Here is a 15926-nt window from a genome sequence, read left to right as displayed (position 1 = left end):
ACTAGTTTTATCACAGGACCTCTGGATATTTGTGTAATTTCGGGAGTAATTTTTACTTCACAGATTACATACATAGGAGATTTGCATGGCATTAAGAACAGAGATGAACTCCCCAATTATTACAAATTAGTAGAACTCCCCAGGTCATACTACTCAGGTGCAAATGACACTTAAGATGCGTTTTGTTTTGTTTTTTGTTTGTTTTTTTAATTTAACACCTGGTTTAACACAAACTTCAGTGTTCACCTTAAGGATAGTGTTGTTTCATCGTATCCACTCAGCTACATTAGATCCACAAAATAGTAAACGCTGGAATTTTGTAGCTGTTAGTTCAACACTGTCTCGTTATATATCTTTCCTACACTGTGCATTTCAAAGGAAGCTGCACGGTTTTTGAAATCGTTGCAAAATTGTTTCATATGTTATGGATAGAAATCCCCTCATTTTTTTTTTCTTTTGTGATGCAGACCTTTTATGAAGATGCATTGCCGGCAGACACAAAGACCTTAGGTTTCCGGTCGTATTTCTCTTTTACTCAACGGAGTTCCCCTCCATCAGCTGTTTTGTTTTCCGTTGATTGCAGCTGGTGCATTGACTAGTCACATTATGGAAGTGGGCTGGTTGTAAACACATTGTAGGCTGGGTTGTGGAGGTGTCTTTTTTATGGCCACCTGCAGGTGTGTGCATGCCTAGCTGTGCTAATGTACATATGACAGTGTGATTTATGTCCCCACTACATGACTACATAGCTACATGAGGGGATATAAATCATATTGTCATATTGTGTGGACTCGACTTCCTTTTACATAACACACGCCCCCTTAATGTAACATATTAAATTAAGAGTTTAGATAACACATATGGTAATATGGTTTAGTTAAACCCTAAGTTTAGGGTTAGGATTAGGGCTAGGGTTAGTCTTTGGCAAGTAATGCGTTTGGCCATGATAAGTGTCTAGAAAATTAATGTTAATGTAATATCCTCTGAAATGATGGCAGCAAATCTGCGAGTGTGAGTATCCAGGGCAGCTCCAGATAGCAGTGTTAAATTAGACCATGATAATAAGCTGTGGGACTTGATGTGCTACCCGAGGATCAGAAGTAGTCTTCATCTGACTGTTTTCAGACCTGACCTGACACTCCTTCGCCCATCCCCCAACGCATACACACCAAGAGGCATTTTATCTAAATCCTATGTTACACACGACTCCAGAACGGTGGTTGCAGCCACTGGACAGTTCACATATTCCCTGGATTTCTGCACATGCACGGTGTATTAAATGTTTCCCTTCATCTCTTTCCAGTACAGATGTATACAAAAAAGACACGCCGTGTGTCCCTTTCTCATTCCTTTTACACTGTCCGTCCTCGTCCGTCAATGCAATCAATGGGGTTGCAGCAATCAGGACATTTAAACAGAAATAACAGCGTTCCTCCAGTTTCCTCCGTGTGCTATTGGCGCCCCCTATCTGCAGCCTCTTGGCATCACCACATCTTTCCAAATACCGCAAAGGCTCAACTCCCTCCTTCCTCCACCACTAATAATGGGTTGAACATGCTAGTCACAAAGGCACAGAGAAATGTGCCTGTGCAGTTTCTTATGTTACTTGGGGGAAAAAAGGAGCATGCTTGAGGCGCAAAATGTAACACCTTTCTTTTTTTTTTCTTCTTCCCAATCTCTCTGCTTCTCTTTATGCAGTATGTGGCTTTTGGCTCACTCTTCTTCATCCTCCTCTCCATCTCCACCTTCTGCCTGGAGACCCACGAAGCCTTTAACACCATCTATAACAAAACTGAGAATGTCACTGTCGACAATGTGGTCCGCGAGGAGGTAAGTTTTGGTAAAACAGTTTGTTTGAATCGGTATGTCGCTAGAGGAGAAGGAGTGGTTTTGATGTTACCTGCTCTTGATAGTGATTATTCATCATACTGAACAAAACAGTTTCATTGGGGAAAGGCCTTCGGTGACAGTGCTTCTTATCTTCTGTCTCTTAGTCTAAAAAGTCGCACTAGAACTCACTGCAAAGATTACAGCCAGAGAACAAATTTTCCATCGATTCTCTACACAGCCTTCAAAATGATCTTTTACAATTAATCTAATTTGTATTTAAGACCATGAAAAAATGTTGAGTGTATAAAAATTGTTTTACTTCTTTAACACCTTTGCTGGTGTAAATGCCTTCAAATTAAAGATGAGAGTCTCCGCTCACATGAGGCCCAGATTCCATTCGATGCAGTTAAAATAATACAAAATTGTGTCTGTGTCAAAATATATATGGACCTAACTTACTTATATATCTGTCATCCAAGGTGCCGTTAAAATATTTTCTTAATTGAACGTTAATGCTGAGATGGAAATCTAAAACGAGAAGAGCCTTCTTTGCTATTTGCTTGCTTTCATCACTTTTCTCTCGTTTTGCATTCCTTTGCTGGGCTCAACAGCCGGTCACAGTAGTGTCTCTCTCTCACAGACCAGCTGTGCTACACACAAGTGTACCAGCAATGCAGGACAAGGCTGCACGAAGACTCTTGAGATCACTTATTGCAGCCAAAAATAGAATGTTTGTTGTGCTTCGGTTTGGTTGGTGCCTTCTTTACGCTACACAATGGGCTTTGTATTGTACAGATACATCAGGCTATTTTTGTACACTGACACAGTTTTGTCTTAAACTAAATTATAGTTATAAAATAAATTTGGACTCGACTCAGAGGATTTATTTTTAAACGGAGGTTATTCAAATCCCATCTAAATTTGAGGTTGGCTTTAGAGCAGGGGTCTGCAACGTTTTTCAGGCCAAGGAACCCAAACTGATGGAGAGATAAAGTAGGGACCCCCTACCTACTATATGTGTTATATATTAAACTCGACCTAGTGCTACTTATAAATATACACTATTATTATAATTTTGCATTCAGTATTAAGCTATCTGTTATCCCTTTACTAAAATATGTTGGATTCATGTTAATGTGTATTTTAAAGAAATTTAAATTTGTGGGGGTAAAATTGAAAAATATATACAAAAAATGTCTAATCAACCAAATACTTTGCGACCCCCCTGCAGTACCTCCATGTACCCCCTAGGGGTCGTGGACCCCCTATTGAAGACATATGCTTTAGAGATCACATTCTTTAATATGAAGCCCTAAGTTGCTTCGTGGATACGTGTGGGGCACTGTTTTGTTGTTTTGCCAAAGTTGATTCTTTTTGGGGTTATCTTAGTTTGCTTTATGAAACTGCTGTTACGATGTGACAAAATGTATTTAAAGTGTCTCTCAGTGCATGTAAACAGGCCATCCTCAGGCTACAAACAAATATAAACAAATCCATCAGAGGGATAGCAGGGAAGCTGACAAAATCAACAGTTTGATGCATACTGAGAAAAAATATAAGGCGATAAAATGCCTTAGAGCAATAAATTGCAACTTGAATGACATTTACTGTATTACTTTGTACTTGGACTGGCACAGAAGAATGATTCATTCCAAGAACTACATTCATGGACGTTTTTGTTTGATAAATGCTAATCTTTTATACACTCTACTATACACTGTTTAAATATGTGGCAGTAACAAGTCAGCAGGGGGCAGCAGAACACGATAACTCCACGTAGCAAAACAGTTACTTAAAAAGTGCTTCACCGTTAGCTTACTAACAATGCTGGTGGCTGGATAAATAGCGGAGTGATGCACCTTTAAATCGCATATTCTTCCCACCTAAATTGTAACTGCAGAGCTTCTGGCAGCTTGTAACTGCCTGAGATTAGATCTCAAATGGCCCTTATCCAATCTAATGACCAGGACACACATTTTGAAAGACAGTCAGCCTGTACGGAGAGACCATGCACATCATAACATCGTAACGCATCAAATAACATTTTAGTCTTGCCTCGCTGACAGAAGAAGGCACTCATTTTATCGTAGTTTTTATCATCAAATATTAGTTTTAGTGAAATTAACACTGGTAGGTTCTCTTCAAACAGAGAGTATCCAACAAGCATTGTCATTACAGAGATACTCTGAACAATTAATCTGACCACAGTCACCCGGGTCTTTACACCTCCCCATACACTACGTCACACATTCAGCACAACTGTGGGAAACAGCTGTCCACTAAACATCTAACATGTCCTATGGGACCAAGCAAAGCATTATATCCCCCACTTAACCCAGACCGTGAACCGGTCCATATGGGTTCTTTAGAGATTGTAATATTTAAGAAAGACCATTCAGGATTACGTCTTTAAAGAGTTTGTGTGTTTTATAAGAGACAGATTAAAAAAGGGAATGAAGAGATAAAGGCTAAGATATCCTGATAAGAAGTCCACGGGGTCCCTGCTGTGGGACTCCCTCCAAAAGTGCTCAATCCAACATTTCCTGTGGTGTGACCTTCTTTGTGAGGTAAAAGCTCACGTCTTGTCTCAAAGCCTTAAGCCAAGATAACAATGACAACACCGCTGGGTTTTAACCTTGACAAAGCCTCCTAAACTTATGCTGTCTCATGCCCAAATAATTCTAATTATATGCCTTTTACTGTCATTGTATTCCACTAGAGAAGCATGGGTTCAATCGCTTTTCCTTTTCTCAACCCTGATGGCTTTTTGGGGATCGTTGCTTCTCCTTCCGCTGCTTTGTTTTATCCAATGACAGTGCTGTGTGTGACATATTATCTGATATGAATTAAATGAGAATTTATTGCATACTGAACTGAATAAAATTAAGTGGGATCCTAAGATACAAGTATAAATGCATTAAATATGTGGTAAAACAGTAGTGCCTCCATATCTTTCAGTGAATTTATGAATAAAAGAGTAAAGGCATGATCAAATCAAGTAACCATTTATTTTTTTTCTTCTACCCTACAGATAGTGTATGAGGTGGTTACAGATGGCTGGCTGACATATGTGGAGGGTGTGTGCGTCATCTGGTTCACCATTGAGGTGTTGCTGCGCGTCATCTTCTGTCCCGACAAGGCAGAATTCTTCCGCAGCACCCTTAACATCATAGACTTTGTGGCCATCGTGCCCTTTTACCTGGAGGTGGCGCTGAGCGGCCTCTCCTCCAAAACAGCCAAAGATGCGCTGAGCTTTCTGCGTGTGGTACGCTTCGTCCGCATCCTGCGTATATTCAAGCTTACCCGCCACTTTGTCGGTTTACGGGTCTTGGGCCACACTCTGCGGGCGAGCACCAACGAGTTCCTGCTGCTCATCATTTTCCTGGCACTGGGTGTCCTCATCTTTGCTACCATGATCTACTACGCCGAACGCATCGGTGCCGACCCAGATGATCCAACGGCTGCAGCCCACACCAATTTCAAGAACATCCCAATTGGCTTCTGGTGGGCCGTGGTGACCATGACCACACTGGGATATGGGGATATGTACCCTGAGACATGGTCGGGAATGTTGGTGGGTGCCCTCTGTGCCCTGGCGGGTGTGCTGACCATTGCTATGCCCGTGCCTGTGATTGTCAACAACTTCGGCATGTACTACTCCCTGGCCATGGCCAAGCAGAAGCTCCCCAAGAAGAGGAACAAACACATCCCGAGAGCGCCACAGCCTGGCAGCCCTAACTACTGCAAGCCAGATGCCCTTGCCATGGCAACTGCCTCACCACACAGGTTGATGGGCAATGTGCTAGGGCCAGGCATGGTGGGATCTGGCAGCATAATGGGCACCGGAGACTGCCCGCTGGCACAGGAAGAGATCATCGAGATCAACAGGGCAGGTGAGTAGTCGACCAGAACTGAACTGAAATAATCTTGAAATCTCAGGATGTTGTGTAGATACAAGGGCAAAAAACAACCATGTCATTTCTCCAGAAAGAAAAGAAGCCTTAGTTTAAATTACCACAACCGGCAAAGTAAACGAATTTAATCAAATTAGAGTCAAACAACTCATCTATCTATGGGGGCAAAGCAAATCTCTGCAAAGGACTGAAATTAGTGGAGACTCTGGCTTGTGTAACACTGGTATATGGTTCATTTTCAAAGGTTATTTATGCGTATGATGCAGTGGACAACGCAGTCGCTCCATCTGTCCTCAGCCGCGTCAGCTTTTCCCAGCTCAGTTTCATTTACACCACGTTTTTCAAGGACCCCCAAACTGATGGATAGATTAAGTATATTAAACTCAGCCCAGTGCTATTTATAAGTACACGTTATTATCATCATTCTGCATTCATAATTAAGATATTCCTCATCCCTTTACTAAAATATGTTGGATGCATGTTAATGTATATTTAAAGAAATTTGAATTTGTGGGTTAAAATTTAAAAACACACATATATACACATATATAAAAATGTCTAATCAACCAAAGATTTTGCGACCCCCGTGCAGTGTCTCCGCGGACCTCCTAGGGGTCGCGGACCCCTTGTTGAAGACCTATGATTTGCACATTTATATAGTTCCGTGGTTGTGCCATGCAATGATTTACTTCCCCAAAGTATCCTCCGTAACCGGAGTCAACTCCACGGATGAAGACTCACAGTTGTGCAGCATCTGTCGTGTCAGTGCTCTCATCCACAGCAAGGGAATATGCAGCCAAGTCTTTTCCCTTTCCCATCAGCTGTGTAAATCGGTGGCAAGCTCCCAAACCGGATCAGCAACAGTTTTTCTGCTGAGGCTTACATTTAAAAATGCTTACTTTTTGTCTGGACCCATTACGGGGCACACTTTAATCATGCACCTCTTCACAAACCATCCCCCCGGTGGGGACCATCCTCAGGATGATTTAGCTATTCCTTCGGCCACAACGAATCTAGCTCTCACAGCAGCCTTGCTTAGGGATTTCGCTTTTTGTGAACACGGTCCGCTGTGACGCCACACTCTTTTTTTTTTTAACCGCTAATACCTCGTGTAGCTTTTGCTGACTGTCTAGGTTCTTGCCCTGGTTTTGTTGTCTCATCTTCCGCCACACACACCTGTCTCGGAAGCCCCTGTATTTAGAGTCCGCTTTTCGTTTGCCCATTTCGTTTGCTGAGCTTGCTCAAATTTAATTAAAAGTCTCGGGCGTGGATGACCACTGACCTCTAACGACAGTGTCAATAGATCAGCAGTAATGTGCAGCTGGGCGTGTAGTATCTGTGGTGTGTGTGTAATATACCGTCGGTCAGAAATTGGCCAGAATTAATATAATTCCCTTGAATTTTGACATGTCTGCTTAAGGGTATACGGGGGAAAAAAAAAACGTTTAAGGACTCCAACTACATAAAGACAAAACAGTATAAAAAGGTATTGAGAGAAATATATTTTAGACAGAGATGAACAAAGGAGTCCCTATGTCTGGAGAAGACAAATTAATATAGGAAGAGAAATGAGAGCACGGAAAATGCTTAAGGCCGTCAATTGTCAGAGAAATATATGAAAGACTGTTATTGGCCTGAGGCTGCTGAAGACCGGACTGAGATGAGCTCCACTCTGAGAGTGACCTGACTACTGCCACATTTCAGCAGCACTTATCTGATGTACAGAGTAAACCTAGATCCTATGTTGCGGTGACTTAGTTTGTCCCCTATCATCTGCCTCATGTCTTTGGGATGACAGTAAATCCTAAAACCTTGGAACCTTGGAGTTAAAAACATGAGGGATTAAGTGTCCGACATTCGTCCTTGCTTCAGAAATTTCAACATTCAATCTTGAGAACAGAAACGAAACTCTCTGCGAGCAACAGCACTTGAACACCGCCGACTTTGGGTCGAAATGTTTTATAAATCAATTACAAAATTTGGGATGAATGGCCGAGCTTGGAAAGCGTAATGTGAACCTCGCGGTCAAACAAACTGGAAAAAGAATAAGAGTAACTCACTGCATCTTAAAAACCCTCTAAGGCCTCTAGGAACAAGCAATTTAATCAGGAACTGAAGGGGAACCTTTTATTTGCAATTTTAGTGCAGGAGAAGAGACTCTGAAAACCTGAATGTTGACATCGGACACTGGGCTGAATACTTAGTTTTTATTTTTTATTAAATCTTAACAATGACTTATAGAAGTACAAACAATCGAAAGGCAAATGGACAGTGGCATCATGCTCGGAAAATATTTAAAACACATTTCATAGTCCAAGCCCCTCAGTGGCCTGACAAAACCCTCCTGCTGCCTCAGCTGGTTCAATATCTTCCAATGTCGTCTTTATTTTATGCACAGCAGTAAAAGTACCGTTTATTACCGACACAATCCACTCTCTTCCAGATGTCAATGTCTGAAGCATACAAAGAAGACAAATGGAAATTACACTGCCGAGTAGTCATTTGAAAGCTTAAGATTTAACCAACAAGCCTGACTTGTATCTCTCAACAAAATATACGTGTGAAAAACCTTCCCAGGGTTTCCGTCCAGGATTTCAATCACATGTGCATCACAGTTATCGCGTGTAAAAATAATGAATTGAAACATCTTTATTACTTTCCTGGCTGATGTGCAGTTGACACCCTTGTAGTGTGGAAAATTTAGATACTGTCACAGAAGAGCTAGAAGTACAAACAATTGAAGAGCTTCCCAGGCTGGCCTAGAACAATCCGTACGTTACGGAACCTGCTCCGTAACGTACGGATTGTTCTAGGCCAATCTAGGAATTGTCACTGTTCAAGTGCAGGTAGGTAGGTACAATGTTTTATTTTTTATGTTCTGCCGTTTTTTGGAAACATTTAGGTAAATATATAAGAAGGCTACCTAAATGACTGGTTCACTAGCTCCCAGCTGCAAAGGGATTCATACACTGTATGTGGTGGTTAAAATACGAGTGAGGACATAGTAGTTAGTTAACCTTACTACGTGTATTTTATATATTCATTTATTTCTACCAGTCGTTAACATTTTTCTCCTCCTCCTACTTCTCATGCACCTTTAATTTTTCAGCTTCAGTTTCTTATCCTCTTATTTCTTTTCTTTGCCCTTTGCTCTTATCGCCCTTTTCCATTTTTATTGCTTTAATACTCTCAACCCGTTCTGCTATTATCACCCCCTGCACTCTCCTTATTCTCTTTACCAACCGTTATTCTTCATTTTCATCCCAATCTCCCAACTTTCTCTGCTTCTTCCAAATATGTACCGTGCTATTAACACATTCCTTTTACTTATTTCATTTTTCAAAAACCATTTATCTCCCTTTCTTCTGTCCTAAAACGTCTCTGCCCTCGTCCTTTTCTAGACTCCAAACCAAATGGCGATGCGGCAGCCAACGCGGCGGCCCTGGCCAACGAGGACTGCCCGACCATCGACCAGGTCCTCGGGGACGAGCGCAGCCCAGCCACAGGGGGCCTCGGCTCCACCACCAGCCGCGAGCGCTACCCTCATGACCGGGCCTGCTTCCTGCTGAGCGCAGGGGAGTTCCAGCGCACAACGGATGGGAATGTTCGAAAAGGTAGGAAGGCGGAGCGGGGATCAGGAGGTGGAGTGGGGGGAGGAGAGTGCTTGCATGGTCTTTATGGATATGCACTCATTTGTACTCTGTGTACTGCGCACCTCAATGCACACAAAATATTAAGAGTGCTTAAGTTAACTATATGAACATCCACTTTAAAGGTGTCAAAAATCATCCTAAACACAGGTGCATTCATTGTGTCCAGGGCTATCAACACAAATTCACTGCCCCTCATATTACCTGTCACTGCCATACTTTGTTTTAAGCACAAAAAGTCTGCCCCGTGGCACATGAAGTGTAACGTACATGTGCATCAAGTGTCACCGATCAAACGATCCCGGTCATTCATACTCTTGAACCACGTAGCTGTAGTTGAAGGAGCCCCCTCCCCCCTCCATGCATTTATCCTCCATCTGTGCTGCAGAGGGCGCTGCAGCGCCGTCATCTGCACTGACATCGATTGTGCTGGACGTCCTGTGCTCAAACGCACGCAGGTAACGCGGGACATTTCTCGAAGGACGACGCTGGCCGGCCGTGACACATTTCTCCACGCTAAAGTGCCTCGTGATTAAACAGCTGAACTGTGTCAATTTTAAAATGTCCCTGTCCTATTTGCTGTCACGTGTCATTTTTGATGCACAGAGGTTTTGAGATACGGACGAGGGTGCTCCCACCGTTCTTTTGTTTTACTTTCAACAAATCCCATTAAAAAAAAAAAAAAGTGGACTGGAGTAAATAACTTCATGAACTGGTGGCAGTGAGATATTACTTTTTTTTTCCTTGAGCACAGACTATGTGTGAAGACAAAATTACTGCTTGAGGAAGTTATCCATATTTGTTTAAATTCTGAGCATCATGCTAGCAGCACCTGTCCCGGTTCAAAGCCTTCCATGGGTGGAGCAGCAGAAGTCAGCCAGCTGAACCCCAAGGTATGTAGGGTAGGTAAAGTAAAGGCAGAAAGATGGAAACCAGAGCGATCAGACACCGGACAAGATGTGTTTCATGAGCTTGAGGTCAGACCTTCTCTGGACTCAGCAGGAGTTTTGCTCGGAGGGATGACTCTAGAAGATCAAATCTTGTCCCAGATGTTATATACTTAAGGTCTAAAGTTAATATTTTTGGCTCAGTAAATGGCAAGAGTTGAGTAAGAAGTAGCCAGTGGCCCAGAGAAGTCTTAGGATTCAACGTTTAGATCAAGGTAAGCGTAAATTACAAAAATAGTGAACCTGTGTTAAGCCTCAGGGTTCCTCAGTTTGGAGGTGGCTTTTTGCCTTGCAGGACCTGTCCACATTTAGGCTTACTCCTACTTTAGATAAGCACTGATTTGACAGTTTCATACTGCTAGACAAAACAGGATCTCAGGACTGTCAGCCTCGACCATAGCCCTGTCCCAAGGCACCAAAGTCTCAGGACTTTCTTCAGAGTTTTACACTTTAGATGGTTTTATTCCTCAGGACCACTCACACAGTGTGCACTTAAGGGCTGTTTTTAGTTGACTCTGGCCCAGACAGAGACGTCATCCCTCGGCCTAGGGTATCCTCGTCTTATTCATCCTCACTCATAAGTGAGATTTAATCATGTCAGCCTATAACGAATGAGGTGCCTCTTGAATTCGAGAGTGTTCGCATCCAAATTGGAGAAAGGGTTTAGGAACGACAACCACTGTCCCCATTGTTTCATGGACTAAAAAGTGGTTGGACTCAAAGTTTGTGCCGTGTAGCGATTTTTCTTAATTAGTTTTTCAGCAGTTCAAAGTTCATTCGCATTTAGAAAGTGTTTCTCCCAGTGAAATGGGCCAACCTTAACATAAAAAAGCCTACAAGCCCACATAAGACAACATGTTCTTTAGGCTTTACTGGATAAAAACAGAAATACTTGTGCTTTTTATTCAATCCAGTTTAACAGCACCACAAACGACATCCTTCAAAATGAGAATGCAGTTGAGTCATCAGCTTCTGTTTCAACATGAAGGGGGATTAGGGCAGGACTCTTGACGTGTTCGACTCCATCTAAACGGTTGTGTTTATGTGGTAATGCAAATCATTGATTTATATAGTTTTTGGATTGTTTTCATCTTTTCATGGGATTTGTTGACAGTAAGAAAGATATAGAAAGTCATTCAGCACTGTGGTATCAAACTGAAGCACATTTACGTCTATGTTTGACCATGTTGTTTTGAAATGAAGCGATCCATGTGTAAATGTGCAGTAAAAAAAAAGAAAAATCTGATCTGATCTGACTTGTTTCAAGATGACTGTCTCCGTGTCCTCAGTCGCCACATCAGGCTTCTGCATCGGTCGGTCTCTTCCTAGCTCTGCCGCTCTAGAATAGTGCGCTATTTTTCGCTTTTCTACTCTGCAGCTCATTAACTTTTCATTCTTTTTCACTCTCTCCCCCACACTCCATTCTTTCCTACTTCTGCTCGTGTCTGCTTTTCGTTCGCCTCCTGACATTCCACTTGCTTTTACTTAGCCTCGCTCTATCCATGCTTGTATATCCCCCTGTCTCATTAGCAAAGTGCAAAGCGACGTCCTCCCCCATCCCCCATCCCCCATCCTCAACCAACCAACCAACCATCCAGCCATCCATCATCCATCATCCATCCAAAACCCCTGACCTTTAACCTCTTTCACACTACACTACACACTCCACATACAACATTTCCCCTGACTCTCACACAAATAGACACAAACTGGTGTTTCTTTCCGATGACATACCGTGTTCCCTAGCCTCCTCCTTACCCTAACCATCTGAAATACGTGCCCAACCCCAACGCAATTGTCATATTTACCCTAAAACCAATTATTAACTGGTTTTAACCCCAGAAAAAAATTACCCCACAACTTAATAAAACCAAGAACATACAAAAAAATATATCAGAATAGGCACCCATACATGCAGCAGACCCCGAGTCCAGTAATGCGACTTTCTGCTGGAGGGTCCTCTGCTACAGCACCACAGATGTGACTCTTCGACTCATTAATTATAATCAATAACACGATCTCGACTCAGCTGTACTGAACTGGTCAACTGGCTGTGTAAACAATACATTAGCTTAGATTAAACCTGAACCTAAAACTAAATTGAATTCATTTTAGGTTAGGTTAAATTAGACTGGACTGGATTTAAGTAGACTGAATTAGATTAGTTTATGTCAGAACTCATTTGGTCGATTCAATTAGATTCAGTTCGATTCGATTCAATTTAAAGGGAGCCCATGAAAAGAAGCTAAAATTGGACAAATATCAGCTTCAATGTTTTGGATTAACTTGGTTTGGAAGCTTTTAGTGATCCATTTGGACAACCTAAAAATAATAATAAGAAGAAGAAGAATACGTTACTGTAGTCATGACAATTATGACAGTTCACGTCACTCTATCATCAATAACATACATAACATAGGGTCCGAAGGTACAAATGTGATGGTGGCAACGAAAAACTCGAATAAAGGGAACAACTTGAGCAGATCCCAGCCAAGAAGGACACATTATACCAGGTGATGCACGATACATGAGAGGTTGACGGTGCATAAAACAAATGGAAGGAGGCAGCGTTCAAAATATTCGTCGTACTAAAGCTACAGGGTAGACAGTCTGCTTATTATAAGAATAAACAAGAGCACAGATGCGTAAAACTATGTCAGTGACAATAATAGTTACATTACAGGTGGGTGAGGTGGCATGATTTATGAATGTATCAAGAAGAACTTGAATTTCCTTAAGTCCCCAAGGCGCTTAAAGGTATCAGGCATAATACACAGATCCCAGGCTTATGCACTTAGGTAGGAACTGATAACTATAAGTAATTAACATTGAGTAGGCTGGTGGGACCATTGCTATAGATGAGTAACATGCATTTCTGCATATCAGAAACATGCAGCTGCAGTGATGAGGACAGGCACTGAGTTAATGACATGTCATAATAATGCATAAAAATGTCAGATTCTGCTCTGGATTTTACAACGAACAAGTGAAGAGAAGCTGAAAAAGGGAGAAATCACCTCTTCTGATAATTTCCCCCAACAGTGATCAACAGTGTCAAGTGCAGCACTAAGATGAGGCAGATTATAACTCAAACTAAAATAATATAATGAAGGAAAATAAAGACAAAGATGTCCCGAGTGTTTACACATGTGCTGTTGTGTGAAAACTGAAAGCATTACAGATTTATGGGGCTTTCATCTGCTTTCGGTTTCTTTTCTCTCCAAATATCTCCTATGTTTCCACTTCCAATGGGAAGTGTGATCTTTCTGCCAAAGAGAGATCATTTACTGTGAGAAATTGAGAGAGTGCCCAAACGCATTATTAACGTTTTACCCTACTTTTTGTCTACACTGAACGGGCAACATCTCTAACAGCCCCAATGCGAATAACTTCAAACCCTAACTCTAACTTCGCCAACCCCCATCTCTTGATGACACCCTAAAATTGAATAAATGGCCAGTAAAATCTAGTAACAAGCCCAGTTTAAGGGGGTTGTTGGGAACTGGTTGGCAAGCAGGTGGTAGCCAGAAGGCTTCTGGCTGTTGGCAATAATTCAGTTCAGTTCAGAAAACTTTATTTATCCCTTGTGGGTAATTCAGTCTACAGCTTAATTCTGAGTGGCCATGTCTGTATAGTGTAGCCATTCCACCGCAGTCAATTGTGTGAGGTTGTGAGGTTTCTTTGGAGAATTTCAGGACAGTACGCCATAACACAGACACAGCACTGGTGAAAGTTAACGACAGTCTTTTCATTTACTTATTTCTATTTCCATTTATCCTGAAGCTGTATACAACACCACTTATTTTATTTTACCACAAAGTCAGGAATGTGCAAATGTGATGAAGGGAAATGTGCAAGGCTAAATGTAGTTTGTCAGATAGACTTCAATTTGATCAGATCGGTTATGATCCTTATACATACACTAAAGTAAGTGGAGTTCCACAAGGTTCTGTACTAGAGCCGTTTTTTGTTGTTTGTTTTTTTCCCCCAGATGTTATGCTTTTTCCTTGGGTAATATTATTAGGAAACATTTACATATGCTTCTACAGCTACACACAGCCTTCTACTTCTAAACTTATACAAAACGTTATTAGTTAGTCACTGTATTTGGCCCTATTCACCTCAGAAACACTATCTCATCATAAAGGCACTTTGGTTGACATTACCTTGGCCTCTAGTAGATGAACCTCAAAAAAAGCCTGCTCCCTTTCACCCATGCAGTGTTATTACAGGACATCCTGTCTCAAAGTAATTCTGAAAAACTAGTTATTTTTAGGCAGGGCTACTGTAAATCAAACCCTCCACATGTCCCAAAATAAAATTTTGGCTTCTCTTTGTTGGCTCTCTGCTGGCATTTCACATTCTGTAAATTATCTTGAGACAATTGTGCTATATAAAATTGACTTATTGAATTGAATTAAACTGAATTGAAAAGAAAGTAACTTTGAACTGAAAGTATTAACTTGAAGGTTTATTAGAATAAATCGCTAAACTAAATATACTCATCGGTGGTACACAGTTTAATAAATAATGAATAATAAATTCACACTATAGAAAGAATGCTTCTTATTTCATATTTAAAACAACTGGATTGGTTTGTCCATCAGGCCGATATTTAATTTTGTCTGAATTTTGTCAGTATTTGCTCCCAATATCAATATTTTATGAAACTGGTCTCAGCTCTTACAGATTCTCAACAAAGTCCTTGCAACAAATATCTAACTTCATCCTCAGGATTATGGCAAAAATATGATTCCATAGTATAGTATGTACAGATCTAATATACTGACCTATGGTAAAGGAGCTAGCACAGGAATCAGAGGATGTAGTTCCAAAACCCCAGCACATTTAACCAAATGAACACACACCGCCTGAGCCTGTGAGCATGACTGTGGGACCAAATGCACGACTCTCTGCACTCTTTACTGGCTGAACTGTGTTTGTGTGAAAAACATATGCCTTCCCTCTTTACTCCCATGGTACGTTGTAACCACCGGGGAAGACGAGTCAGTGGCTCTAAAGGTTAAAGTTCACAGTGTAGGGCCATGTCTGACGCAGGCTGTTGTTATTTTGTTGTTTGTTGTGTTACTGTCTCTTTCGCAGGTTGTGTGAGGTCATGCGTATGTACGTTGGATCTTGTTGGTCTGTGTTACACTATCCATTTGTATGTTTGTCTGTTTCTCTATTTTTTTCTGTTTTTATTTTATTTTTTTTATGTCTGTTCGTCTGTCCTTTTCTGTTTGTACTCTGTGTGTAGCTATCTTCCCCTCCTCCTGCTCCTCCTCTTCCTCCTCCATCTCCTCTTCTCACCCAGTCTCTTCTCACTCTGGTACTTACAGACAGGGGGGAGAGCGCCACAAACCTAACTCCCACAATCACGTTTTGTTCGCTGTATGATTTAACTGATTTCGATTTTCCAAATTCCAGAGAGAGATCACTCAAATTAGGCACAATTGGCAATCAAAAGCCATTTGATTCATATTTTACACCAACGCGTAACAAAAAGAGCACATGAGGGAGGGTTGAATTGAGCGTCCTAGCTTTGGGATGGGTGCCAGAGTGAATGTGGCTGCTGCACATTGGTC

The 15926-nt window shown here is 41.5% G+C and overlaps 1 protein-coding gene across 5 annotated transcripts in view; it reads left to right on the top strand.

Annotated features, from left to right (window-relative positions):
* Positions 1 to 15926, top strand: part of LOC124998371 (potassium voltage-gated channel subfamily C member 1-like) — a 51280-nt gene that overhangs the window by 14149 nt on the left and 21205 nt on the right. For 4 of the 5 annotated variants that reach the window (XR_007111052.1, XR_007111051.1, XM_047572723.1 and 1 more), the window contains exons 2-4: positions 1699 to 1830; positions 4862 to 5723; positions 9146 to 9358. Coding sequence is in view for 3 of the 5 variants with exons in the window: in XM_047572723.1 (XP_047428679.1) it covers positions 1699 to 1830; positions 4862 to 5723; positions 9146 to 9358 (1207 nt within the window). In the remaining 2 variants the exon portion in view is untranslated. Of the gene's footprint in view, positions 1 to 1698; positions 1831 to 4861; positions 5724 to 9145; positions 9359 to 11830; positions 13590 to 15926 lie in introns of those variants that run through there. The other variant, XM_047572722.1, reaches the window with a different exon arrangement.

Source organism: Mugil cephalus, chromosome 20 (assembly GCF_022458985.1).
Source record: "Mugil cephalus isolate CIBA_MC_2020 chromosome 20, CIBA_Mcephalus_1.1, whole genome shotgun sequence".
Classification (NCBI taxonomy): Eukaryota; Metazoa; Chordata; class Actinopteri; order Mugiliformes; family Mugilidae; genus Mugil; species Mugil cephalus.
The sequence above is the reverse complement of the archived record's forward strand: the minus strand, read 5'-3'. Positions and strand labels throughout refer to the sequence as shown.